This window comes from Pongo pygmaeus, chromosome 9, assembly GCF_028885625.2.
Source record: "Pongo pygmaeus isolate AG05252 chromosome 9, NHGRI_mPonPyg2-v2.0_pri, whole genome shotgun sequence".
NCBI classification, from domain to species: domain Eukaryota; kingdom Metazoa; phylum Chordata; class Mammalia; order Primates; family Hominidae; genus Pongo; species Pongo pygmaeus.
In genome coordinates this window covers 69,887,067-69,913,169 of record NC_072382.2, presented here as the reverse complement: position 1 = coordinate 69,913,169, position 26,103 = coordinate 69,887,067, and the positions used below count along the sequence as shown (strand labels likewise).

Sequence of the window (26,103 nt, the reverse complement as noted above, 5' to 3'; positions counted from 1 at the left end):
GCAGTGCAGACAGACTTTATTAGTGATATCAATACAGCAGAGGTGCCCATGGAGCAGGGGGAAGGGACCCATGCCTGGACCAGTCCCTTCCTCCTTCTGCCCCTGCTGGGTCCCAGGAGGATGAGGCCTGGCCTGGACCAGTTCCTCCTGTTCCACCTGAAACACATGGGGATGGAGAACCAGGGCTGGCCTTGCTTCCTGCTCCTCTTGTTACCACTCCAGTGTTATCACTTCCTTGAAGGGATTAGATCTCTCCCTCCCCAGCTCCTAGGCAGGGAACCCTAGCTCCTGGGGAGGGGCATATTTGGGAGGCCTGAGGCCTGGGAATAGCCTCTAAACCCCTCCCTGACCCACACCCTTTAGTTCCCTGGGGCCCAACACAAGCAGGTGGAGGGAAGGTGGGGGCTTCTTCATGGGGTATGGGCCCCCAGCCGTTTGGGCTTCAGGGAGCCCCACAGCGACTGAACACCCCTGCGGACTGTCCACCCTACACGCCGTGCCACAGACTCAGCAGGGGGTGCTGGGAGGCAGGAGGTGGAGGCCTGGGAACGGGCATCCAGACACTTCTGGTAGCGAAGCTGCGGAGGCAAGCAGGGCAGTCACTCTCCAGCCTGCCTCACGTGGGACCACGCCACCACCACACCACCCTACCAGCTTACCATGCACGCAGCCTGCACAGCCTCTGAGAGGCTGGCAGCATTGGGCTCGCACCAGAACATGTGGCAGCAGAAGGAGGCTGGGCCGGCAGCCATGATGAATGCAAAGGTGTGGACATCTCTGCCCACGGCCAGGAAGGAGAGGAAACGCACCCGACACTCTCCCAGCACTGCCTCTGTCTGCATGGAGGGAACTCAGTTAAAACGGAACACCAACCCCACACTGTGTTTCACATCCATCTTAGCAGCTCTTCCCCTCACCCCCAGTCTCCCCTCCATGGCAAGGCACAGCCACGACTTCTACCCCAGCTCTTTACCTGCTGGTGCAAGATGGTGAGGGTAGCAGGGGCCACGCTGACATGACTTGGGGTCCATTGTTCACGGCTGCTGGAGGACAGGACTGACTCGAGGGCCCCATTAATCACATCTACCCCTAGAACATATGGACACAAGACACCACTGAGGGTAGACAGAGGATACCCCAGCTCTACCCTAGACCTCTAGTTCCACCCAATCAAACCCAGGGCCTTTGCCCCATCCCCACTTTGCCAGCCTACATCTTGGACAATACTGTCCAAGTATCCCTTCCCTGGGGCTCTCCTCCCCTGGCTTCAGTAACTGGACATTTTCCTACTTTTTAAAACCTTGAATCCTAGGCTCGTTATTTTCACTGGCTCTGCCTATTCCTCCACACTTCTGAACTGACTGACCTCTCAAAGTTCCGACTTCCCCAAATCGTGCTCTCTCAGCGCTCATCACACCACATTGCTTCACACCACAATAACTCCCAAATCAGCCCCTACAGGCCAGTCCTCTCCCAAGACCCAATTATTTTTTAAGATATCTATCTGAGGAGTGATTACTCTGTATCACATTGTGCTAAGTCATTACAGTGTATTACCTCATTTGTGCCCACACAACAACATCACAATAGATTACTTTATTTCCATTTTACAAATAAGGAAACGGAAGAGATAGGTAATATGCCTTAGGTCACATCGAGGAATGGGGACCTGAGCTCAGGCAGTCTGATTCCAGAGCCTGGGTTCTTAGGCATGCCTTTCTCCTACCTCTTCTCTATATTACTAGTTTTCAGAACTAGAAGGGCTTTCAAGACCTTAGTTCTACTCGAGAATGTCTATAATGTGCTCAAGGGCCAAGGAACCCAAGGTTCCTGACTTTTAGATCAATCAACTTTCCCGTATAACACATGGCCTCCTCCACCTCAAACTGCTGTTAAACATTTCCCCTCATGGATCCCACTTTTGCTTGCACTCAGCAGAGCACCAAGGCAGAAGCACATGTTGTGGCGAAGGCATCAGTTCTAGTCCCCACACTCATAAGCTGGCCGTGTGATCTACTGTCTCTCTGCACAACGCCAGTGCAAAAGGCACATGCCTCTGTGATCCACTCCCAGGCCCTCTGCCCCTTTTAGTGCCTCTCAGCTCCCACTAGGAGTGGACCACGTGGACTCTTTGTGGGCAGAGGACAAATGTCTTCCTTGCATGTCTTCTCCCATCTTGGCCTTGCTCATCTGACTTCTGGCTGGATCAAGGCCAAACTGCTCCCAAAAGCGTACAAGTCTTCCAAAAACTGGCCTCACCGGAGCTGTCAAGCTTCATATTTTACTGCTCCCTGAGCTTCAGATGATTTGTGTACCATTATTATTAACAACTAATCTTGGCAAATGGCCTATAAAGCAGATGGGGAATACAAAGCAAGAGAAGAAAATGCTCTTGAGGGACACAGACTGCAACTGAGGGAAAAGCCTCTGTCTTGAGTGCCCTTTCCCTGCTGGACTGAGAAACTCCAGACTGTCATCATTCAGGGCTCCAACTAGGTGCTGTCTAGGAAGCCATGCCTGCTGCAGGGCAGGGAGAGGACAACTCTGAGACAACTCTTACCATAACATCTTGTAACTGCTGGAAAACTTTTTTCCACACTGGGCTGTGGCCATCTCAAGAACAGAAAAGGAATTTAATTCATCCCTCTGTCCCCAGTTCTAACACAGGGCTTATCTGCTGAAGAAATTCCAGATGCATGAGCAAGTCACTCTCAAGGCAACAAGGGCAAATGCACCCAAACTGGTAAAACCAGGTGTCACAGAAGTGGATGGGCCAGGTCAGACTGCAGAGTGCTTCAAAAGCCAGGCAGAGGGGTGTGATGTTTATGATATTTAGGCCAGGGCAATTGGAAATCTCAAAGTTCAGGTGTGTGAAAGGGACATCATAGTCAAACTGCTGAATAGATGGGGCTGTGGGAGATGGAGCCTGGCCTCAGAGTCTTGGGAAGTTTGGCAGGGAAGCAGTGAAAGCAGTGGACCACGGTATGGAAAAAGGCTGTCAGATTTGATAACTCAGGACTAAAACCTACACTGTGACCTTGACCTCCAGCCCCACATGCAATCCCCCTTATCCTGCTGTGCTTTTCTCTTCTTCTTTTTTTTTTTGTATCAGTTGTTGCCTTCTAACATACTCCATGGTTTACTCATTTTATTGTCTGTCTCTCCTTGCTAGAATGTCAGCTAAATAAAAGCAGGGATCTTTGTCAGTTTTGTTGATTAATGCATGCCAAGAAGCTAGAATAGTGCCTGACATGTATCAGGCATTCATTACCACTTGTTAAATAAATGAATTATTAATGAATGAATATTGCAGCTTCTGGAGGGGCTAATGTTTAAAAAGGAGCACAAGATAAAGCAGGAAGTAAGTTTAGAGACCACTTGTCCAAGTGGAGCAGTCAAGGGTCACAGGCAGTTGATCTGGCATAGGGAGGACCAGAGTCAAGTGGTAGATGGAAAGAAGCACATATGGGAATGAGGGTAACAACTGGAAGAGCCAACAAGGGTTTAGAAGTTGAGGACAAGAAGGAGGAAAGCAAAGGCGTAAGGGTCAGCATGCTTTTCTCACCTCCAGCTCCAAGTCTTTGGCAGTGCCATTGAATCCAAATGAAATACCCACTCCACTCTGCAAATCCAAGCATTCTTTCAAAACCTCAGTTCAATCCCCACCTTTTCTAAGAAGGGTCCCCTCTTTCAATGTAAGATTTTGGACATGAAAGTCAGCACGGTATAAGGGAAAGTGCAGAGAATTAAAGATGACCGGGGTTCGACTCCCAGGTCTAGCTTTCCTGGCCATGTAATCTGAAGCAAGTCTCATTTATTCATTAATTCATTTTTTATTTCATTCATCAAACATTTGTTGAGTTCTTCCTGTGTGTCTTTTGACATGATACCCCACCACTTCTTCTTCAAGTAGCCTCTTTTCTTCTTCCTGCCTCTCTCCTGTTGTCACTATCCTTGGCAGTTTCATCCTCTACCCATCCATTGAATGTTGGAGGGCCTCAAGGCTACGACTAGCTTCATTTCCCTTCTCACTTCAGGATGCCCACTTTCCAGGGTCAAGCTACTCTACATGCATCGCTTTGATTACCTCTACAACCCAATAATGCCAAAACTTCTATCTCCAGCCCAGACCTCTCCTCTCAGCTCCAGATCTGTGAATCTAACTGCCAACCTGACTTTGCCTCTCAGTTTCCCCAAAGGCATCTCAAACTCAGCATGTCCAAAAGTGAGCTCACAATCTCCACACTCAAATTGGCCTCTTCAAGCATCTGCCACCTTGAAAGAAATAATCCACTATCCAGAAGGTCCAACAGCCAGGAACTTAGGAGTCATCCTTGTCCCTCACCCACATCGAACCAATCACTGAGGCCTGTTGACTATACCTGTCTAAACAGCTCTTGAATCCACGCACTCTTCTTCAGCTCCATTGTTGCCCAAGATAATCTCATTACTGGCCAGGACTACAGCAAGAGCCTCCTAACTGAGCTGCTCACATCCACCTCCACCCACTTAACAGTCCCCTCCATGAAATAGCCAAAGTGAGCTTTCAAAATTCAAATCTGATTAAGGCAAGTGCACTCTTGGAGACTTCAACAGCTCCTTGCTGCCCTTAGGATGAAGAAAAAATCATTAACATAGCCCCTGAGGTCCCTGACCTGGCAGCCTGACCACTGCCCAGCTGTCGGCCTCGTCTTGCATTGGCCTTCTTTCAGTACCTTGGAAGTGCCAAAGTGCCTCCCACTGTAGACCCTGATCTTCCCCCATCCCACCTCCACCTCCATTCCACTTGACCGCATTCACTTCTATTCATTTTTTGGATTTCAGTTCAAATGTCACTTTCACAAGGAAGTCTTTTACAACCTCAGACTAGATGAAATTCCTTTGTTATATCTCGCTACTTTCTCTCAATGAATAACTCACACATTTATTTGTGTGATTATTTTATTAATTTCTGGTTTTTTTCTACCATAACCTTCTACAACCTCTATGAAAATGGGACTGTGGCCACTGTTCTCCCTGTGCCTAGTCCAGGGCCTGCCACATGGTAAGCTTCAAAGGTATTTGTTAAGTGAATAAACAAATAAATAGCAGATACTAGGAAAGCACTGAAATATAAGAATTAACCAGATCAGGCCAGGCATGGTGGCTCACGCCTGTAATCCCGGCACTCTCAGAGGCCGAAGCAGGTGGATCACTTGAGGTCAGGAGTTCAAGACCAGCCCTGGCCAACAGAGTGAAACCCCGTCTCCACTAAACACACAAAAATTAACCAGGCGTGGTGGCAGGAGCCTGTAATCCCAGCTATTCAGGAGGCTGAGGCAGGAGAATTGCTTGAACCCGGGAGGCGGAGGTTGCAGTGAGCTAAGATCATGCCACTGCACTCCAGCCTGGGGGACAGAGCGAGACTTGTCTTAAAAAAAAAAAAAAATTCTTTGCAACAATAAAGTATGTGACAATTATGCTCACTGTTTCCTTCTCCAGATGCTCCCAGCCCACAGCTGGTGCTGTAACACTAAACCCAGCTACAGGCTGCTGTCTGGTGTCTCCAGTCATCTAACATCTGCCTCCCAATCCCACCAAAGTTTTTCCATGGGATGAAGGAGTGGGGTCTCCCTTTGTGCCTGGTTCAGCACCACTCATGTGGCTGACGCTCAGCGAAGGTGTGCTGACTGCTGCTATAGGCAGGACAGGAAATAGAGCTAGGACAGAAGTACAGGGAGGTGGGATGCGTTTTACAGGGTAGGGAGACACCAAGCACGAGGAAGGTCTGGTAGAAGAAGTATTGGAAGGCAGAGGGTAGGGGCAGAGTTTTAGGATCAAGGTAGCAGCCCCTGGGTATAGAAAGACACACATACCAACAGGTTTAGCAACAGGTACATTCCCCAGGTAATAGACTTGGAACTTCTGGACCAACTCATTCTTAGGTGCTGGGAATTCCACTATGGGAAAGAAGAGAAGGTTGATCATGGTGGCAGACCTTGCTCACCCCCAGCCCCACCAGCAGGGCATAAGCTGGACACTTGCCCAGCCGAGGCCCTACTTCCTTCTCATCCCCTGCCTCCCTTTAACTGGAGTCCCTCCACGTATTGGAGTATTCAGTCTTCATGTGTTCATTTTTCTATCAGCGCTGTCCAGGAGCTCATGCCTTTCCTTGGGTCACCCACCTTTGCCAACAAAGCTGAGCTGGACCTGGAGGGGTTTTGACACTGACCTTGGAAAGGGACATCCACAAGTTTAGAGTGGTCCAGGGAGAGTCCATTTACCAAGCAGCGGGCATTACGCCGTTCGGCCATGATCTGAGGAAGGAAGGGAGGCGAGGAGCCAGGGAGAATCTATTAGAGCCTCATTGCCCTGGGGCCCCCCACCCCATTCAGTGACCCCACCCACACCCTCCTAGAGCAAAGGTGGCAGCTAGTCCAGGGAGTGGAGGGGGCCGTGCCTTAGAGCAGATCTCATGCAGGCTGGTGGCGATGTTCTTGGCAGGTGCCTCACAGCGAAACACGTGGCACTTGAGCATCTGGGTCAGCTTATCACGAGCTACGTAGGCAAAGTCCCTGTTGGGGGAGGGGCACCTCAGTGTCTCCCAGTACCATCCAGTGCCGAGCCTGGTCCCCACCCCACCCACGTCCTCCCTGCCCGTCACAGCTCCTCCAGGGCTTCTGCCCACAGCTGGTCCCCCATAGGTGCTGCCTTCTGGAGGGAGGGTAGACAGGCAAGCATGCTGAGGTGGAGGCTAATGGTGGTGCATAGCGGGTGGGAAGGGGCAGGGCAGAAGAGGGGAGCTTGGGTGCTTCCAGGCATCTGGTCCAGGTGTAGGAGGGGGAAAACAGGCATAGTACCTCTCTCTGGATCCAGCAGCACAAGAGAGGCAAATAACAGAGTTAGAGAGGAAGACTCTGATGCTGGATGAACTCCCACCCTGGAATCCCAAGCCCTATTCCCACCTTCCACTGTCCCGCCCGACGCCCCACACGCGGATGCTGATGATGGGTTGGGCGTGCAGCAGTGCCTGGCTCTGTGGCTCCACTAGCTTTAGCGTCTCGTCCTCCAGCTGTAGTAGCAGATCCTTTCCCTGCAGGACCAGAAGCAGGCACTCAGTGGGACTCCAGCCAGGATGGTGGCTGATCTCTGACCGCTGCAGCTCAAGGGATGTTAGCCACAGCTCTGGGGCCCCTGCTTTGGTGTCAGACCACCCGCCCTGCAGGCCTCACTCTAGTGGAGGTCACATGTCATCTCTCACATTGACTCCAGTGTTGTTAGGCTACCATCTCCCAAGGTCCTAGCCTGGGGTCACTCATCAATCCCACAGGGCTGCCGCTTAGGATGGGCCAATATCCCCCTTTCCCAGCCTGCTTGTGGGCAGGTCAGACCTCCCATCTCTCATAATTCCCTTCATACTCTCACAGTACCACCCCCCACCCCCGGCTCAGGTCCTTACTTCCCCCCAGCCCCCAGACATGGGGTCATGCAGGTTGTTTTTGTGGTAAGAGAGCTGACGGATGCAATTGTTGACTGCCACACTGCTGCGTCCAGGGGCCAGCTCCTCCTCGGTCATCTCTACCCAGCCTAGGGAGCGCACGGCGAAACACTGCCAGACACAGAAGAGGGGCAGGAGGTAGAGGATCTGAGTCAAAACTGGAGAGTTCCTGTCTACAGAGTGTGGCAGGAGGCAGGGTGTTCCGAACTAAGATGGAGAAGCTCCCCAAACAGGATGTGGTTAGGGAGAGGGGGATGTGGTTAGGGTGAGGGAGATGTCAGATGAGACCACAGCTAGTACAAAAAAGCACCTGAACTAAGACTACAAGGGCCCCCAACCTGGCTGTTGGGCTGGTTGATTTAAAAAATGAAGTGCCTCCAGCTCAGACACAGGGCTCTGTGCTGAGACTGGAAGAACTCCTAACTCAGGACCTGGGGAACTGCGCTGAGACCCCTCAGAGCACAACATTAGGGGCTGTCCGACAAATAAGAGGGCCCCAGACTCAGAATGGGTGTCAGTCTTGAACAAACCTTGATCCCTGGGTTGGTATTCCGTGGGGGAAGCTTCTCCTCCTCTTGGGGCAACGGCTCTGGGCTGAAGGCAGATGGTAATACTTGGCACAGGGCTCCCATAAATGGAGCTGTCCCAAGGCCCCTTCCAGACAGATCCATCCCACTGCCAGCCCACTGCATCTGGCAGCTCACCTGAGGCTCTGAGCTGGGAAGGTCAATGTCCCCTCCTCAGGTTCCTTCAGTCCCAGCTCCATTGGGGCCTCATCACTGGGTTCATCCTTGGGAAGGGGATTGAGGAATCAGGATCAAAATGATGCCCCTCCTCCAGCTATCCCGTGGTAAAGCACGTCCCCTTACCCACCTTCCAAAATTCTCCATCCTCAAAGCCTTCTCCATGAGCAAAACCTGTCCAGGTGAGCTAGGAAGAGGGATGGGAGTAGTGAGCGAGTGTCCTATCCTACTCCAGCAGCACACACTCCCTCCACCCCTGGCCCAAAACCAACAGGCCTGTGAGCCTCACCTGGGACTCTTCTTGGGGGCTGCTCCCCTGTGAGGGGGAGGCCCGGCCGGGGGGTTCCCACTGGGTGGTCCCTGTTGGGATGTGCCAGTAATAGGTCCCTGAGGTGTCCTGGACCCTCATCCATCCAGCCGGCAGGTCGGAATCCGTCTCGAAGGCGTTGGGGTTCCAGAAGGAATCTGCCAGGTGGGAGGCTTGGTGAGGGTCAGCCTACCCAAAGAGCAGACAGCCGGTGCCTATGCCCGGTCCCCTCTGAGACCCCATGGTTGAGAAGGGGTGGAGAAAGAGCTATACCACAACACAGTTCCTGCTTCTGCCTAGAGCCTATAGTCTGGAGTCACCACATGTGGGGCCACCAGTTGGGGACATGGCTCAGGTCTCCTCCTGGGCCCTGTTGGTGGCTAATGTGGCCACACTGCGGAAAGGAGGAAGGCAGGGAAGGAAGAAGGAAGGGAGCAATGAAGGTTGGGTGACCCCAATGAACCTCCTTTCATACATATCTATTATCTCAGTTAACACGAAGGTGAACACTTTCTAGCTCCTGCACACATACATGTATACACAGACACATAACACATACAAGCCCTACCACACACCTGTGCAGCCACAAACACCACGGTATGCAACACAGAAAATGCCAGCACAGATGGCAGGTATCACACACAGGTGCACATGTATGTGCAGGGGCAAACACACACAAACTTTAGCCATACACTTATGCAGACACCACAGAGGCGTGTGTGCATGCAGCTAAACATACGAGCCCCTGCCACACAGGTGTGCAGATACCACACCACAATGGCCCCTAACACATGTGTGGGTACCACACACACAGGCGGACCCACACTCAGACACACGGCATACGTCAAACCCTGCCAAATGTGTAGACACCACAGACGCCCACTTCCTGACCCTTGCTGCATACAGTTGCAAGCAAACACGTCATGCACATACACACATACCTCGCATCTGTGTCATACACCCTTGTCTGCCGGCAGAGCCACACCACTCCATCCCTGTAACCCGCTCATGCGTCCTCTAACTCTTCTCTCCCTGTCAGCCCCACCCCACATGATGCCCAACCTCATGCTGCCCCTCACCTGCGCTGCTGTCCTGCAGGATGATGGCCAGGAAAAAGTCCTGGGAGAACATGGCGCTCATTCCCGGCCCCTCCTGCCTCCACCCTCCCTCCTCACAGCCCCTCCAGCCCAGCCAGCTGGGCTCACAGCCTGGTGCTGGGCTGCAGAGAAAAGCTCATCCCGCCCCCTTCTCACCAGGGCAGAGCGTCTGCCAGGCAAGATCCTCCCCCGCTTGGAGCTTGCTAGGGAGGGGCCAGGACCACCATGCTAGGGAATCTCCTTGGGGGGTGGGGAAGGGAGGGGGAAGGGAGGAGAAAGGGAGGTTCATGAGACCCCAGCCCCTTCTGCTCACACCTCTTCTTCCTCACCCTGGCTCCCCTCCCCCAATCCTGAATCTCCATCCCACCCTCCAGTGGTTACCTCAGTGCCTAAGCCAAGCCCAGTCTTAGGGATACCAGGAGACTCAGCCCCTCAGGAATACCCCAGCTGCCTGGGGCCCTGCAGAGCCTATAGCTGTCAGCATAAATAGGGTGTGGTTTCAAGGCCTTCAGGGATCCCGCCCCTGTCCAGGACCTGCACAGCAGTTTGAACCCAAGGGTGGGCTTTGAGGTCCTGAGCCCCAGCAAGCTTGAGGCTGGGCTTGGGGCTTCCCAGCACCCCCCCACACCCCTCACCTGCCAGGGCCCAGCTAGGCTGCAGCGTCTCCTCGGCAACCGCAGCACCAGGACCGGCTGGGAGCGCCCAGACTGCTGACGTGCTTCCCGTTACCAGGGAAACCAGGAATCCTGACTGGTCCAAGAGGCTGTACTAAGGGACAGGCAGTCCCAAGACCCCGGCTGCTGGGCAACCAGACACAGCGGGGCTGGGAGTGGGCGTGGTTACTCCAAGGTGGCTGCACACCTGATGAGAGTTATTCAGGCAGGGTGCTTCACCATCCTCAGCTTCCAAATGACATGGGCCCACAGACACCCAAAGAGGAGGGGCTGTTGCCCATCCACCTTCTAGGCAGCCATCACCGCCTCTCCTCACCCCCACTTCCCCCTAACTCACACTCTATGGAATAAGGTTTTCAATAGGCACCTGAAACTTGGCTGAGGCTCAGGGAATACCTGCTGTTCCCCAGAGACCCTACATCGCCTCAGGACTCTCCTGCTAAAACCTTCCAGGAACACCACCCTAGGGCCTCCGTGCCCTCCACAGCCACAGCCTGCTTCATGAGGGCTGGATACTTTTGGAATCTGGGGACCAGTTCACCATCTCCTGACTGAGTCACACACGCCAATCCATCTGCCATCCCTGTCAGCCTGTACCTTCCTGCTTCAAAGAGCTTCATCCTTCCGATCTGTCCTGGAAGGGCAGTTTCTCCCCCCTTGGCCATATGGGAGGCCCTTCTGGAGCTTGGCACATCTCCCTCCAAGCACAGCCCACCCAGCCCTTTGCTTTCACACACATGCATTTATTCCAGAACGCACACCTTCACTCCTGCATCAATTCATGCAGACACTTACACATAAAATATATTAAATGTTCACATATCATTCCTTCCTTCCTTCCTTCATTCATCCACAAATGCCTTAGTGGTGAAGCCAGGTGTACTCACTTGCTCAGGAATCAGTGATTGACTTAATGCTTTCCCCTTCTCTCCACCCCACATAACTAACATAGCCCAGGCTACCAGCTTTTTTTTTTTTTTAACCTGGATCATTGCAAAAACATCATAACTGGTCTTTCTCTTCCTATCTGGTCTCCTCCAATCTCAGCTGCACAGTACAGCCCAAATGATTCTTCTGAGATGCTAAACTAATCAAGTAATTTTCCAACGGAATCCTCTTAATTGTTTTGTCATTGCCCTCAGGATAAAGTCCAAATTCCTCCCCAGGTTTTATGTGCTGTCATGAACCCCTGTCTGCCTCTCAGCCTTACCTCTGGCCACTCCCTTCTCTCTCTTTGCTTGGGACATGCCCCCTTGTCCTCTCCCAGCCCACCTCCCTTTCTCTCAATTTTCACCTGGCTATCACCTACCTCTCTTTCAGACATCAGTATACAGGTCCCTTCTTAAAACTGACCCATTGCCCTCTCCCCCACCACTCTCACAGGCAGGGTCAGGGGCCCCTCCTGTACTTCCCCAGCCCCAGAGAGCTCATCGCACTGATCATAACCACCTGTTTCTTTCTTTCTCTCCTCACCAGGCTGTGAAGGCCAGGAGGTAAGAACATCTTTGCCCCATAGTATACATTTCCAGCATTTAGGATAAGGCCTGGAGCAGAGTATGAATTCAATACAGGTAGTAAAGTTTATTCATTCATCATTCATTTAATTCATGAATTCATGCATTTATGCATTCAATCTATAGCTCTATGAATATCCTACAATAGGAAGGAGAATATAATTTTTGCTCAATTCTAGCCTCATTTCTGCAGGAGCACAAACCTTCTCTGCAGCCGTCATGGTCATGGCAACACAGTTGTAAAAGAGTAATCAGTGACTTGGCCCCTTTCCTGGGCTGGCCCCCGCCTCTATCCTCAATTCACAAAGTCTCCACCAGTGCATGATCCTTGAGAATCCTCTTGCCACTCTAACATCCTTGCTGAGGTCACTGCCCAGCAAACCCGCCCCAGCTCTTCAGCAGTACTATCCCCCTACTCCTAGAAGCTTCATAGGTGGTTCAGAGTTGCAGCCCCCACAGTGACCATCCCAGGGGCAACTGAGCAACTAGGCCTGTATTTGGTCACTGACTCACACCCCCAGTCTTGCAAACTTCCAACCTACAACCTGCAGACTGATGCAAGCCTCAGATAGATTGTGTGTGGCCTGCACAGTGCTTTTTAAAAAATAGAATTTGTTGTTAACGTTTAGAAATTGGGCTATTTTACACCAATATCTAGTTTTCAGTTTCCCTTTAACTGGCTGCATTGAGACTATATTTTTCCTCACCCCAATCCCAAAAATAATCAGCTGGAGTGCAGGAGGGGCTGTTCCTTTTAAAAGGAGTTCAGGCAATGACCGCCAAAGGCCACTAACACCACAAAAAAGAGAGGCAATCAGACTTTGCCTTCGGTAGAAGTATTTAATACCACCTATAAAATATTCGTGCAAAAGCAAAACACAAAAATGCTCAAATCTGAATCTGATCAAGGCTCTAGAACTAACTACCAATTTACAGGAAATCCAGGGGAAGAGGAGCATGGTAAATATGACCACAGGAGAGAGTCTGAAAAATCCAGACCATAGAAAACTCAGGACAAACAACATGATTCTCCAGTTAAAAAACAAAAGCAAAACTGCAAACAAAAAAAATAGAAGGGGAACTTGATCAAACATAACTTTAAGAGATAGATCAGGCCAGACATGGTGGCTCACGCCTGTAAGCCTAGTGCTTTGGGAAGCCAAGGTAGGAGGATTGTTTGAGAACAGGAGTTCAAGACCAGCCTGGGTAACATGGTGAGACACTGTCTCTACTTTTTTTCTTTTGAGAAGGAGTCTCGCTCTTACTGCCCAGGCTGGAGTACAATGGCTCTATCTCAGCTTGCCACAACCTCTGCCTCCTGGGTTCAAGTGATTCTCCTGCCTCAACCTCCCGAGTAGCTGGGATTACAGGCGTTTGCAACCACGCCCAGCTAATTTTGTATTTTTAGTAGAGACAAGGTTTCACCATGTTGGCCAGGCTGATCTCGAACTCCCGACCTCACATGATCCACCTGCCTCGGCCTCCCAAAGTGCTGAGATTACAGGTATAAGCCACCATGCCCAGCCAATTTTTGTATTTTTTGTAGAGACAGGGTTTCACATGTTGACCAGACTGTTTCTGAACTCCTGGCCTCAAGCAATCCGCCCACCTTAGCCTTCCAAAATGCTGGGATTACAGGCGTGAGCCACTGCGCCCAGGCTCAATCCAGCCTTTTTAAAAACATATATCAACTGGATATTTAATGATATTAAGGAATTATTATTACATTTTTGTAGGTACAATAATGATATTGTGGTGGGTTTTTTTTTTTAAGAGTTTTATCTTTCAGAAATGCAAAAGTAAACTTTGTTGTTGTTGTTGTTGAGAAAGCGTCTTGCTCTGCCATCCAGGCTGGAATGCAGTGGCTCAATCATGGCTCACCGTAGCCTCGACTTTCTCGGGCTCGGATGATCCTCTCAGGTCAGTCACCTGAGTAGCTGAGACCACAGTAGCTGATGCCACCACTCCTGGCTAATTTTTTTGTATTTTTTATAGAGGCGGGGTTTTGCCATGTTGCTCAGGCTGGTCTTGAACTCTTGGGCTCAAGCAATCTACCCATTTTAGCCTTCTAAAATGCTGGGATTACAGGTGTGAGCCACTGCACCCAGCTGTAAACATTTACAGATAAAAGTATTTGCTTCAGAATAACCTACGCTGGGCCTAGGAATGGAAGAGAGCATGCAGGTAGCAAGATTAGTTATGTATTGATAATTGGTAAAACTGGGTCATGGGTAAATCAGGCTCATTATTCTTTTCTCTCTATTTTTGTATATGTTTGAAAATGTCCAGAATGAGTTTTTCGAAAGGGGATGGTGTGCAGCCCCAGGCTCATCTGCACTGCATGTTCTCCACAAAGATTGCACAGTTTGGGGTATGGGTATGGTGTCCGCTGCCTGGTAAGGATGGGGGTCTTTCCTAATCTTTCTTAGACTTCCATCTACAAAACTCCAGGGTTTTGATTGTGACTATAGTCCATTATCTCCACCCTTTGTTCCTCAGCTTTTCCTGTATTCTCTACATGACATTAGAAAATGTGGAGACTCAGCTTATTTAAATGGACATATTTAATGATTAAGCCCTGGAATCCTAGTATCTATTCTCCTCCCCCTACCCAAACGGTTTTCTTTTCTAACTTTGAGTCAATATCCTACTCCTGACAAAACTGTATCCTTGCAATGGTGCTGGAGCATGTGGATTATAAGCACACAACATTCCCAGTCTTTCCAAACAGACCTCTGTGGGAAGCTGCTGGCTGCTCCCAACAGGCGTGACCTGTTAAAACCGGGCAGACTGGCGACAGAGCGAGACTCTGTCTCAAAAAAAAAAAATGAAGGGGCCAACTGTCCCAAGTGCACCTAAGTGCACTGTGCTCTATGCATTGGCGGCAGCATAACACGGGGCCAAGAGCTCAGGCCTGTACTCAGACCTGGTTTAGATCTCAGCTCTACTGTAATCTCAGCCTGTCTGTGGTCTCGAGAAAGCTCCTAAACCTCTCTGGATCTCTTTTTGGTTATCTGTAATATGGGAATAATCATAGTGTTTACCTCACAGCTTTATTGTAAGGATAAAGCCTGAAAATGCTGAGCAGAGGGCTAGTTACCTAGTCAGTGCCCAGTAAACAAACTAGTCCACTTATCAACCATGGTGGCATGCATAATGAATAGATCCACCCATCCGGGCATGCATGATGGTCAGATCTACCAGAATGTCCAAGCACTCTCTGAATGAAAAAGCCTGGACATGGCCTGCTGTGGCCTCAGGTTATGGGCTCTCAGCTCACATCAGGCTGGCACTGGCCTCTGTATGAGAGTCCTAACCTCTGCCCTCATACCCTCCCACATGCCCATGTCAAGCTCCACAAGGTACCTGTGTCCTCTGGGGAGCCATAGGAGGGGCTGCCCTGGGATAAGGTAGCCCAGCTTGAGTCCTCATCACTGGCTGCACTGTTCCGCATGCCAAACAGGAGGCTGGCACTCTTGCTGTGTTCCCGGGGGCCATCTGTAAGGGCTTGGGGCCTGGGAGGGGCCTCCACACTCTCCAGGGGCTCAGGCAGCCCTGGGGGAGAAGATAAGTCCTCCTCCTCCTCTTCATCATCATCATCATCCTCCTCCTCCTCGGCCTCCCCTGCCGCCTTCTCCTCTCCCTCATCTGGCCCCTGCTCTTGAGTGCTGATGATCAGGCCAGGTCCTCGTAGGCCTCGGTTGGCCGCGTTGTGAGCTGAGAGCTCCAGCTCAGAGTACAGGTGTATCAGGCCTTTGGGGCCCAAGGGTGCCATCTCAGGCTCCTGGCTGGCCTCCTCCGCCAAGGTCAAGGTCACATTGCGATTCTGGTCACGGTGGGCCGTGGCGGCCCGCCGGAGCTGGTTCTGGCCCTCTTTTAGCCACTTGGCATTGGCGGGGCCTGGCTCAGGCCCACCACCCTCCCCCATGGCGCTGCGCAGGTCCTTGGGTCCCACAGCTGTGGCCTGCAGCTTGGCGTTGAGCAGCTGGTTGTGGGCAGCGTGCAGAGGCAGGGGTAGGCTCAGTGCAGGGCCTCCGTGGCTGTTGGCATTAATGGCCGACTGGCTCAGTGATGATGGAACAGACATGGCCTTGGCAGCTCCTGTGGGGTGGGGAGGGGAGATGCTGTTGAGCCTCTGGTCCAGAACAGCAGCATCACTGCTTCTGCCCCAGGGCTATGCCCTGTGCCTCCTCATCTCCCTGCACTAAGCAGGCTAGCACCCATGGCTCTCTATCCTATGAGAATGACTGGGTTCAACTTCTGTCCCAGCACTATCATCCCCATCACAGTCCAGGCCCAGGTCTGAGGCCCACCCCATCTCTATATCCCCTGCCCTGAGCTTTCTGGGATGGCACAGCTGGCGCCTGCTCTGCCCTCAGTCCCACCAGCAGGGCCTCCACACAATGGCTCTCTGTGCCTCCCCACCCCCCAGCTCATCCACCCGGGGATTACTGTGCCAGGAACACCGCTAGAGTGGGACTGGCTCGTGTGTTTTGGACACTGATCACTGACTGCCCCTCTCCTGCCGCACTTCCATCCCAAGCCCCATCACTGTAAGCTCCTCCGGCTGTGTTCTTATTCCCATAAATCACTCAGCTCAACCAGTCCCCAAGCCTACCCCATACCAGGGACTGTGAGGACAGTAGCAAATAAGCTGCAAAACCAGCCCTACAGGGCATGGCACTGGAGGTGGGTCATAGAGGGAGGGCGCTCGGCTGCAATTCATGGCTCCTCTCGCCAGATGAAGCTACATCTTGGTGACAATTTCCATGAAGGGACTCCTTGGGCACCGGTCCCTCTGCCAGCCCCTTATAATGCCCTGTCCTGGATCACTATGGGAGCCTTTCCCCTGGGCTCTTCAGCCTTTCAGATCTTTGTTTTTTGGGGGTTTTTTGTTTGTTTGTTTTTGAGATGGAGTCTTGCTCTTGTTGCCCAGGCTGCAGTGCAATGGCACTCCAGTTGGCTCACTGCAACCTCTGCCTCTTGGGTTCAAGTGATTCTCCTGCCTCAGCCTCCTGAGTAGCTGTGATTACAGGTGCCCACCATCACGCCCAGCTAATTTTTGTATTTTTAGTAGAGACAGGTTTTCACCATGTTGGTCAGGCTGATCTCAGACTCCAGACCTCGTGATCCGCCCACTTTGGCCTCCCAAAGTGCTGGGATTACAGGCATGAGCCACTGCACCTGGCCCAGCCTTTCAGATCTTTGACCAAATGTCACAGCCTCAGTGAAGCCTTCCCTGAACACCCATTTTAAAACCACAGGCTACCTCGGCCCCTCCTCAGCAATCCCTAAACTCTTCCCCAGCGCCTGTCACCATCTGATAAGCCAATTTATTATTTACTTTGTCTAATGATTGTCTCCTCATGACTATAATTTATAATTTCCATGTTGGTGAGGATTTTGCCTTTTTGGTTAAATACAGTATGCCTAGTGCCTAGCGTAGTCCTGGCACAGAGCAGGAACTTCATTAATATTTGTTGAATGAATGTATGAATCAGTCCCCATTTCCTCCAGGCTTCGCTTTGGCATCTCCTCTGCCAGTGTCAGAAAACACTTTGGTTACGTTACTATGCCTCATGGTGCCCCAAACAAACTCCACCTGCCTTTCAGGTAAGAGGACGTCCTGTTCCACAAGGACAGCTCCCCCTCCAGACCCCTCCCTCTGCCTCCTCACAGCCCTTCGTGGGTCAGCTTCTCCACAACCATCTGAGTCTCACCTATCCTTCCAGCCCGCCGCCCAGGGACCCACCCTCAGCCCCATTCCATCCTCCCCACTCTCCCTGACCTTCCAGTTGCTCTGCTGCTCTCCTTCCCGGACCCCCACGAGAAAGTGCTCTCTCCCTGGACCCTCACCAGCCCCCGATTTCAGTTATTTCTCCCTGACCAACCACTGCCACTTCTCTCTCATCCTGAGCCCTCCATGCAAGCCCTCCTTCAAACAGCCCCTACCACATTACTCTCTCCTCCCTCGATGGCCTCACTGATTCTCTCTTCCTACCCGACCCTTCCCCCAACAGACAATTCTCCCTCACTGACCGTCCCAACAAACACTCTACTGCGCTCTTTCTAATTCCCACCGTACAGACCTTTCTCCTTGATGTCTTATCTGAGAGTTCCCTATCTCCCTGTTCCTCTACTAAGGAGTTCTTTCTTTCCCTGACTCCCCACTACCCCCCTTCCCTCTGTGTTCTCAGCACTGAGCACAGGTGTTGCAGCTGCCTGAGCAAGGCTTGCCCATCTCTCCAGGTGCAGTGCACCCAGGCTGGAGTGCAATGGCACGATCTCGGCTCACTGCAACCTCCTGCAGCCTCCTGAGTAGCTGGGATTATAGGTGCCCACCACCACACCCAGCTGATTTTTGTATTTTTTTTTTTTTTTTTTTTTTTTTTAGTAGAGATGTAGAGATAGAGTTTCACCATGTTGGCCAGGCTGGTCTCGAACTCCTGACCTCAGGTGATCCACCCACCTCAGCCTCCCAAAGTGCTGGGATTACAGGCTTGAGCCACTGCGCCCAGCCCCATAGCTCACCTTTCTATGTCTCTAGTTCCTCAGACACTAGTGCTATGCTGCCCATACATCTGTAAAATGAAAAAGGTTTCTGTGCATGTGTCTGCCTCACGTGTAGCTGTTGATCTGCTCAGTGTGACTCCTCCTGGCCAATGAGAAAACTCATGGCCACTGGAATAAATGAAGAAAAAAATAGACAGCTCTACCTCCTCCCAGAACCACAGTAATCTTCCAAAAATGGAAACCAGATTGTGTCACTCCCTAGTTCAGAAAATTAGAGGGCTCACCACTGCCTTTAGGATAATGCCTGCACTCGTTAGCAGAACACCCAAGAACCCTCTTGAGCCAGCCTCTATAACCTGTCAGACCTCTCCCCACCTCCCACCTTCTTTATACCTTATACCCTAGCCACATGAAGTGTGGCAGATTCTGGAACATGTCACACACTCTTAAAGCCCTGGGTCTTTGTTTATACTGCTCCCTCGGCCTGGAATTCTGTCTCCCCTTGTGAGAACCTCTGCTTGTATTTCAAAACTAACCTCAGCAGTTACAGCTCCTAAGCATTCTTTCCTGTTCTCTCCCCACCATCAAGTGACTATTCTCTCCTTCGTGTCTCACAACACCCAGAACCACATTCTATCAGAATATCTGAGACGGTGTCTTATTCAATTTCACATTCCCATTACCAAAGAGAGTGCGCCGTGTGCCGACACAGACTGGGCTGTTGCAGAAGGAAAGGACGGATGAACGGGACAGACACAGGGGGTGGGAGGATCTAGGAAGCTCAGAACTGGCTGGGAATAATCTAATAATCTAATTATTAGAATAATCTAATACCAAGAAAGGTTGTGTGGCCCAATGGGCTGGGGAGGAGCAAAGGGAGTGTTTGGGAGGGTGTCAGAGAATGTCAAAGGGTCCCTGAGTGGGAAGTAAGATGGGACAGGAATCCTGGAGAGGTGAGGGCTGAGATCTAGGAAAAGGGAGTGAGGGAGGTAGCTTAAACCAACATCTTGGCACAGACACTGTTCAAGAGTGGCATCTCCATGGGTGTCAGGAAGTGGAAGACTCCATGACTCCGTCATGCTCAGAGGAACTTAAGGATGGCAAACCCTTCTCTGAAGCAGTGGTGTACAGAGCCGGGTTTCTCAAAGGTCAGGCAGAGACCAACCTCCTTGGCACTAGGAGATATGATCTGAGAAGGGTGCATGTGCTGTGAGGCTGAAACAGTGAAGAGCCAAGTTGACTTCAGGGCAGCCCCGCCAATCTGGTTACCAGGGCAGGAAGTATTAGAGGAGGAATGGTGAAACTGTTCATGTGCTGAAGCCTGAGCATCTAGCCTGAGGTGGTGTGGTGACCAACACCCCACTGCTTGAGGTCAAAAAGATGACCTCAGTCCAATTTTTTAAAGAAGGAACACAACCTAATCTCTCCCCTCTCATTGGAGTTACCAAAGCTTGCAAAGAGCCAAATGGGTTCTGACTCAAGGCAGGGAGCTGGGCAGGGGCCTCGGGGCAGGAAGTGAAAGAAGTAGCCACTAAGCCTGAAGATCCTGGTATCAGACTACAGGGGTTGGGGTTGAGTCTTGCTCAAAGTCAGGAGTTGTCTAATCTGACAGCTTCCCATATGCCAGGCACTGTGCTAGACACAGGGGAGAGTGATGAATACAAAAGAAATGGTTCTTCCTCTGGAGGAGTTCTCAGTTCAGGGGGAAACAGTCACTGAACAACGTGTTACAACGCAGTGTAACGCCAACATCTAGAACAGTGCCTGGCACCCATAGCATTCCCTACTTTGTTGACTGAATATCATGAAGGAGGAAGAGGAGGGCATTACAGGAATCTGGGGCCTACTACAGCCAAGACATCAGCAAAGGCCTGCCTGAGACTAGGACATAACTCTCCATGGGCCACCCCTCTCAGAGGTTGATGTCCCCTCCTAATTCACAGAGGAAAGGGAAGCCATCCAACTGGGGAACATCCTCAAACATAAAAACCTAACCAAACTTCAGCACCTATCCCTTTCTCTCCTTCCCAAAACCAACTGCTTCACCTATGATTTGGATTCTTCCTATGATGCCTTTCCAGGAATTTTATACCACTGTTTATCTATTTTCTCCTCTATATAATCAACCTCTCCTTCTCAATAGGATCCACTGTCTCCCAACTTGACCTGACGCTCCTCCAGAGCCACTCACTGCTCTCTTTCCTCCCCCATACAGGCAAACTTCCTGAGAGAGTTGTCCCCACTCACTGTTGCCACTTCCTCACCTCCCACTCACTCCTCAACCCTTTCCAAACCTGCTTCCACTCCCAGCACGACTCAGTAACAGCTCCTACCAAGGTCAACATGACCCCTGTGTCATTCAATCCAACAGACACGGTCCTCATCTTGGTTATCCTCCCAGCAGCATCTGACCCCATGAATCTCTCATCTAGCCTCTATCCGTGGCCTCCACACTCTCATCTCCACACTCCTCATCTCATCTCATCTTTTACACTTCTTGTTACTGTTTGCTGGGTTCCTAGACTCCTCTGCTGGCTCGTCTTCCTCTATTAGCCATTACCTGCTGGAGTTTCTTATGGCTTATTCTCATGCCCTTTCCTCTTTCTCATCCTATAATCAGTATAAGTATTCATTAATGCCCACAGCTTCAGTTATACACTGATGATTTCCCAATTCAAATCTCCATTTCAGACCCCTCACCTGAGCTCCAGACAAGTACATTCAACTTTCTACTCAACATCTCCACTTGGATGTCTCAAGCTAATAGATCCACTCGTGTTTCCCACTCCCACACACTAACTGGTCCTCCTTCAGGATCCCGGCTCATGGAATGATATAATCCATCCTATTCTGCGAATCTGAAGTAGGGGTACATCTTGACATGTCCTTCTCCTGCATTTGCTATGTTCAATCCATCTCTAGGTACTGATGATTTCCTCTCTGAGAAAAATTTCTGGACTTCATCTACTCTCCACATCCACTACCATCAAGGACAAAGACCTTAAGACAAAATTCCCTTTTTTTTTTTTTTTTTTGAGATGGTGTCCTGCTGTGTCACCCAGGCTACAGTGCAGTGGCAAGATCTCGGCTCACTGCAACCTCTGCCTCCCGGGTTCAAGCGATTCTTCTGCCTCAGCCTCCTGAGTAGCTGGGATTACAGGCACACATCACCATGCCCGGCTAATTTTTGTGTACTTTTAGTAGAGATGGGGTTTCGCCATGTTGGCCAGGCTGGTCCTGAACTCCTGACCTCTGGTGATCCGCCCGCCTTGGCCTCCTAAAGTGCTGGGATTACAGGTGTGAGCCATCATGCCTGGCCCTTAAGACAAAATTCTTAACATGGCCCAAATTTCCTGCTCAGTCTGGCGCCTGCCTTCCTCCTCCCTGCCCCCGGCTTTGGTCACACTGCTCTGCAGCCTCAGTAGCCTTCTTCTGATTCCTCGAAGACATGTTTTCCTTCTACAAGCTGTTTGCATGTGATTTCCATGCTTCCTGGGACCTCTTCTCCTACTCTCTAAGCTGAATTAACTTCTACTCATCCACTATATTTTAGTTCAAACGTCACGTTCTCAGAGAAGCTGTCCTCGACCCTCTCTCCCTATCCCCGAGACTGGTTTAGCTGCTGCTCTTGTGCGTTCTCAAGGCACCATACAGCTTTTCTTCACGGTACATATTACACTTGTAATGTTATTCTTATTTGATTTTTCTCCTAGATTGTCAGCTCCAAGGACTCAGTCTCTTTTGCTCACAATTATATCTTCAGGACATAACACAGTGCCTGGCATATATTAGGTGCTGAAATCATATTTATTGCATGAATAAGTGATTGGAAGCATTTTTTAAAGGATCACTCTGGGTACTGTGTTGAGAACAGTTAAAGGGAGGTAGGCAAGAGGGTATGCTATTAAAGTAGTCAAGGAAAAAAAAAAGGTGGTGGCCCAGATTAACTTCGGTGGCAGTGAGGAAAGAGCGAAATGAATGGATTTGAGAAATATTTAGGCAGTGGATGTGACAGAACTTGGTGAAATGAGATGCAGAGAGTGAGAGAGGGGTTAATCTCAAGTCTTGCTCATGACTCCAGATTGGCATAGAGCCATTTCTGAGATTTGAAGGAAGAACAGGTTTGGAAGTAGGGTAAAGAGAAAACCAGAGAAGATAATTTAGCTTATAATCTATAGGTTTGGAATTCCTGTTTGTCTTTCAAGGAGATGTCAAGAGAGCAGCTGGATATATGAGTCTGGATTTCAGCAAAGACGTCTGGGCTGGATATATAAATTTGGGAATCATTAGCATATATATGAAATTTGAAGCTTTGGGAGTGAATAAAATATCTGGGGAGAAAGAACAGTGAATGAGAGAAGACAGCTCGGGACAGAGCCAAGAGCCTCACCAGCATCTAAAGAGAGGAGGAGAGGAAGCAAATGAGATTGAGAAGAGCAGACAATGCTGTAGGGCAGAAAGCAGGAAAATGCTTCAAGGAGAGTGAGTTGACATACCCCACCGAATACTACTCAAAGGTAAAGGAGATAACAGTGTCCACTGGAGTTCTCCACAAGGAGGTCTCCGGTGACCTTGGCCTGGACGGTTTCAGTGGGTGTCAGGGACACAGAGTGGAGTGATTTTAAGAATGAATGGGAAGTAAGGAAATGAAGACAGCAAGCGTTGACTTTGAAGGGTGGAGAGAGCCGGGACTATGGCTAGAGGGCCTCGGAATGCAAGAGATACACAGGCAGATACAAAACAGGTTAGGAATTGGCAGTGGAAAAACTGCTCCTAATCAGTGTTCTTGCCAGTGCTAGGCCTCCTGGCTGAGCTGGGGACACAGCCGCCCTAGGGCACACCCCTCGGTCGCTGAGGGCAACAGAATGCGGCTTGACAGATCCAGGGCCTGGGACCCCTGCTGGAATCGGCGCGGCCTGCCAGCCCACCCCACCCCACGTCCCCTTCCCCGACCTGGGCCTCCCCTCCCCCAACCCCCACTGCCCCTCGCTTCGCGTCCTCCATACCCGCCCCTAGTCACCCCGAGGGGCAGAAGGTAAAGGGCAGCGGAGGGGACGGTGTGAGGGCCCGAGTGGACCCTGCGATGGTGGGTATGAGAGGACGGTCTGCAGGCGCGCGGTGGAAGGGCGACCCGGGGATGGGGGATGGGGCCGGCCGGGGGACCCGGGCTGCCGCGGGGTAGGGGTTGCAGGGTCCGCCGGCCGCTGGGGATCGGGACGCAGCCACCGGGGCTGGGCCGGGGCAGGAACAGCTCCTACCTGCGCGGCGAGGCCCCGGGCCCAGATGACGGAGGTGGCTCAGGCTGCGGGGTTCGGGCTCCGCCGCGGCTTCTCCATCACAACATCCCCCGCCCAGGAGCGCGCGGGCCGCGGGGCCGCGCCCCGAGCGGCGGAGGCGCGCGCGAGGGGAGGGGGAGGGGCGCCATCTTGGGGCGGGCGCGGGAGCGAGCTCGGCGGGCGCGGCACTTGCCGCAGCTTCTCGGGGGCCTCACCCTGCAGGGGGCCTCACCCTGCAGGAGACCCTCGGAGCTCGGTGAGCCCCGCGGTCCAGCCCTCCCAGCAGACATCCCTGCAGCCGACTCCCTGGGACCCCCGCCTAGCGCGGCGCCGTCCTCCACTACTATTCCACAGACTCACCCTGCGCACCCCGCATGGCCCTGGTCCCGCACCCACGCCGGGAGACGCGCGGACGGGGCTGGAGCCCGAATGGCGGCGGCGGTGCGGCGCCGCGGCCGCGCCGGGAAGGATTCCGGGGAGGCAGTCTGCTCCGCTCCTGCTGCACCGCTCCCTGACGTCCTGGTGGGGAGGCTCTGAGGACACAGCGTTGCTGATAATAATAGCTCGTATTTATTGACCACTTACACCGTGCCGGGCTCTGTATTAAACCGTTAACGCGCATTAATCTTCACATCAGCCCTGTAAAATCACCAGAATTATTATCCTCATTTTTCAGAGGCTGATGCTAAGATTAAGACAGGTAAAGCGACTTGCCCGCAGTCACAGTTAGTGATGAATTTAGACTGGAACTCCGATGCTTCTTGACACTGAAATACCTCTGCTGCTGAGCATAAAGCTGACATCAAGGCCTGGAAAATGTCAAGAATACATTGCTCCCCGGTAGAAATTCACAAGGAAAGGGATATTGTGAAATGAAAAGTGTAAAGATGTAAGGAAAGATGGTGGGGTGCAATACTTACTACAGACCCTCCCTGGATAGTGGGATACATCCCAATGGTCAGATCAGTGACCCAGAGGCCATCAAGGATAATGAGAGGTTATATTACCATCCAGAATGCCTTTACATGCTAATCCCTCTCAGGTGCCTAAAACTAAAGATATCCAAATCTGAGTTCGTTCTTTCTTTTTCTTTCTTTCAAGGCGGGGTCTCACTCTATCACCCGGGGGCAAGATCATGGCTCTCTGAAGCCTCAACCTCCAGGGCTCAGATTCCTCCCGCCTCAGCCCCCGGAGTAACTGGACCACAGGCATGTGCCACCGCGCCTGGCTTTTTGTATTTTAGTAGAGATGGGGTCTCACTGTGTTCCCCAGGCTGGTCTGGAACTCTGGTGCTCAAGCAATCCTTCCACCTCGGGCTCCCGAAGTGCTGAAATTACAGGCGTCAGACACCATGCCCAGCCTGAATTTATTGTTTCATCCCCGTTTATTAGTTTTTTAAGGAGTTTCACTGGGGTGGAAAAGAACCCTCTTCAACACACAACACAACACACATCCCACACTGGACACAGCTCCATTCCATCCATTCCAATGAATGACACCAACTACTGGCTTCCCAAGCCAGAAGCTTCAAAGTCATCTTTGAATGTACTTTTATTTTACTTGTGGTAAATATAAATGTTTTAACTTTTTATTATGGCAAATTTCCAATATATACTAAAGTAGACAGAACAATATAATGAACCCTCATATACCTATCATTCAGTTTCAACAATTATGAACCCACAACCACTAGTTTATAATGATTTGACAAATGCCTATGATATATGAACCATGTATCAGGTCCCAAGTCAGGCTCTAGGGATCTAAAGACGAATCAGATTTGACTGTATCTCACCTGGAGGAGATGACATCTGACCTGGGTTCTTGAAAGATGAAGAAGAATTACCCAGAAGAACAAAGGTGTCCTCATTCATTCATTCATTCATTTTCTTTCATCAAATAATTACTATGTGTGAGGTACTGTCCTTGGTGCTAGCAACAGGTCAAGAAACAATATACAGTTCCGTCTCTCATACAGCTTGAAATTTAACAGGGGAAAGAGACATTAAATATGTAATTAGGAATGTGATGAGTGTGTTGAAGGAGATGTACCGGGAGCTATGTGAGTGGGCTTAATTTGGCCTGGGAAGTTTAGGAGGCTTTCATAGGAAGTGACAATTCAGTGAGGGGAAAGGGATGAAGGAGCTAGAGGTCAGCCAGGAGAAGAGAAAAGTATTCCAAGTAGCAGAAACACAGGAAGGTCAGTATGGGTGTTGATATAGTTTGGATATTTGTCCCTGATCAAATCTCATGTTGAATTTTAATCCCCAGTGCTGGAGGTGGGGTCTGGTGGGAGGTGTTCAGGTCATAGGGGTGGATCTCTCATGGCTTGGTGCTGTCTTCCCCATGATGAGTGAGTTATTGTGAGATCTGGTTATTTAAAAGTGTGCGGCATGGCCAGGCGTGGTGACTCAGGGGCCCAGCACTTTGGGAGGCCAAGGTGGGTGGATCAACTGAAGCCAGGAGTTCGAGAATGGCCTGGTCCCCATGGTGAAATCCCAT

General features: G+C 51.1%; 1 protein-coding gene across 5 annotated transcripts; it reads right to left on the bottom strand.

The window, feature by feature from the left end:
• APBB1 (amyloid beta precursor protein binding family B member 1) lies at positions 1-24,174 on the bottom strand. Of its 5 annotated transcripts, none has more exons than XM_054439203.2 (14): positions 23,962-24,174; positions 15,179-15,913; positions 8,510-8,685; positions 8,351-8,407; positions 8,182-8,267; positions 8,008-8,071; positions 7,439-7,588; positions 6,945-7,072; positions 6,440-6,554; positions 6,212-6,296; positions 5,856-5,939; positions 974-1,089; positions 660-836; positions 1-578 (listed from the first exon to the last, which is right to left on the bottom strand). In XM_054439203.2, exons 1-14 carry the CDS (start codon positions 23,975-23,977, stop codon positions 411-413), a joined length of 2,157 nt encoding a protein of 718 aa, XP_054295178.1. In that variant the 5' UTR covers positions 23,978-24,174; the 3' UTR covers positions 1-410. The 5 variants fall into 5 exon arrangements, with proteins under 5 accessions (XP_054295178.1, XP_063527270.1, XP_054295179.1 ...); XM_063671200.1 differs by having other exon boundaries at positions 8,510-8,700; positions 23,962-24,128; XM_054439204.2 differs by lacking the exon at positions 23,962-24,174 and adding an exon at positions 23,584-23,721.
• Positions 24,175-26,103: the final 1,929 nt, after the last annotated feature.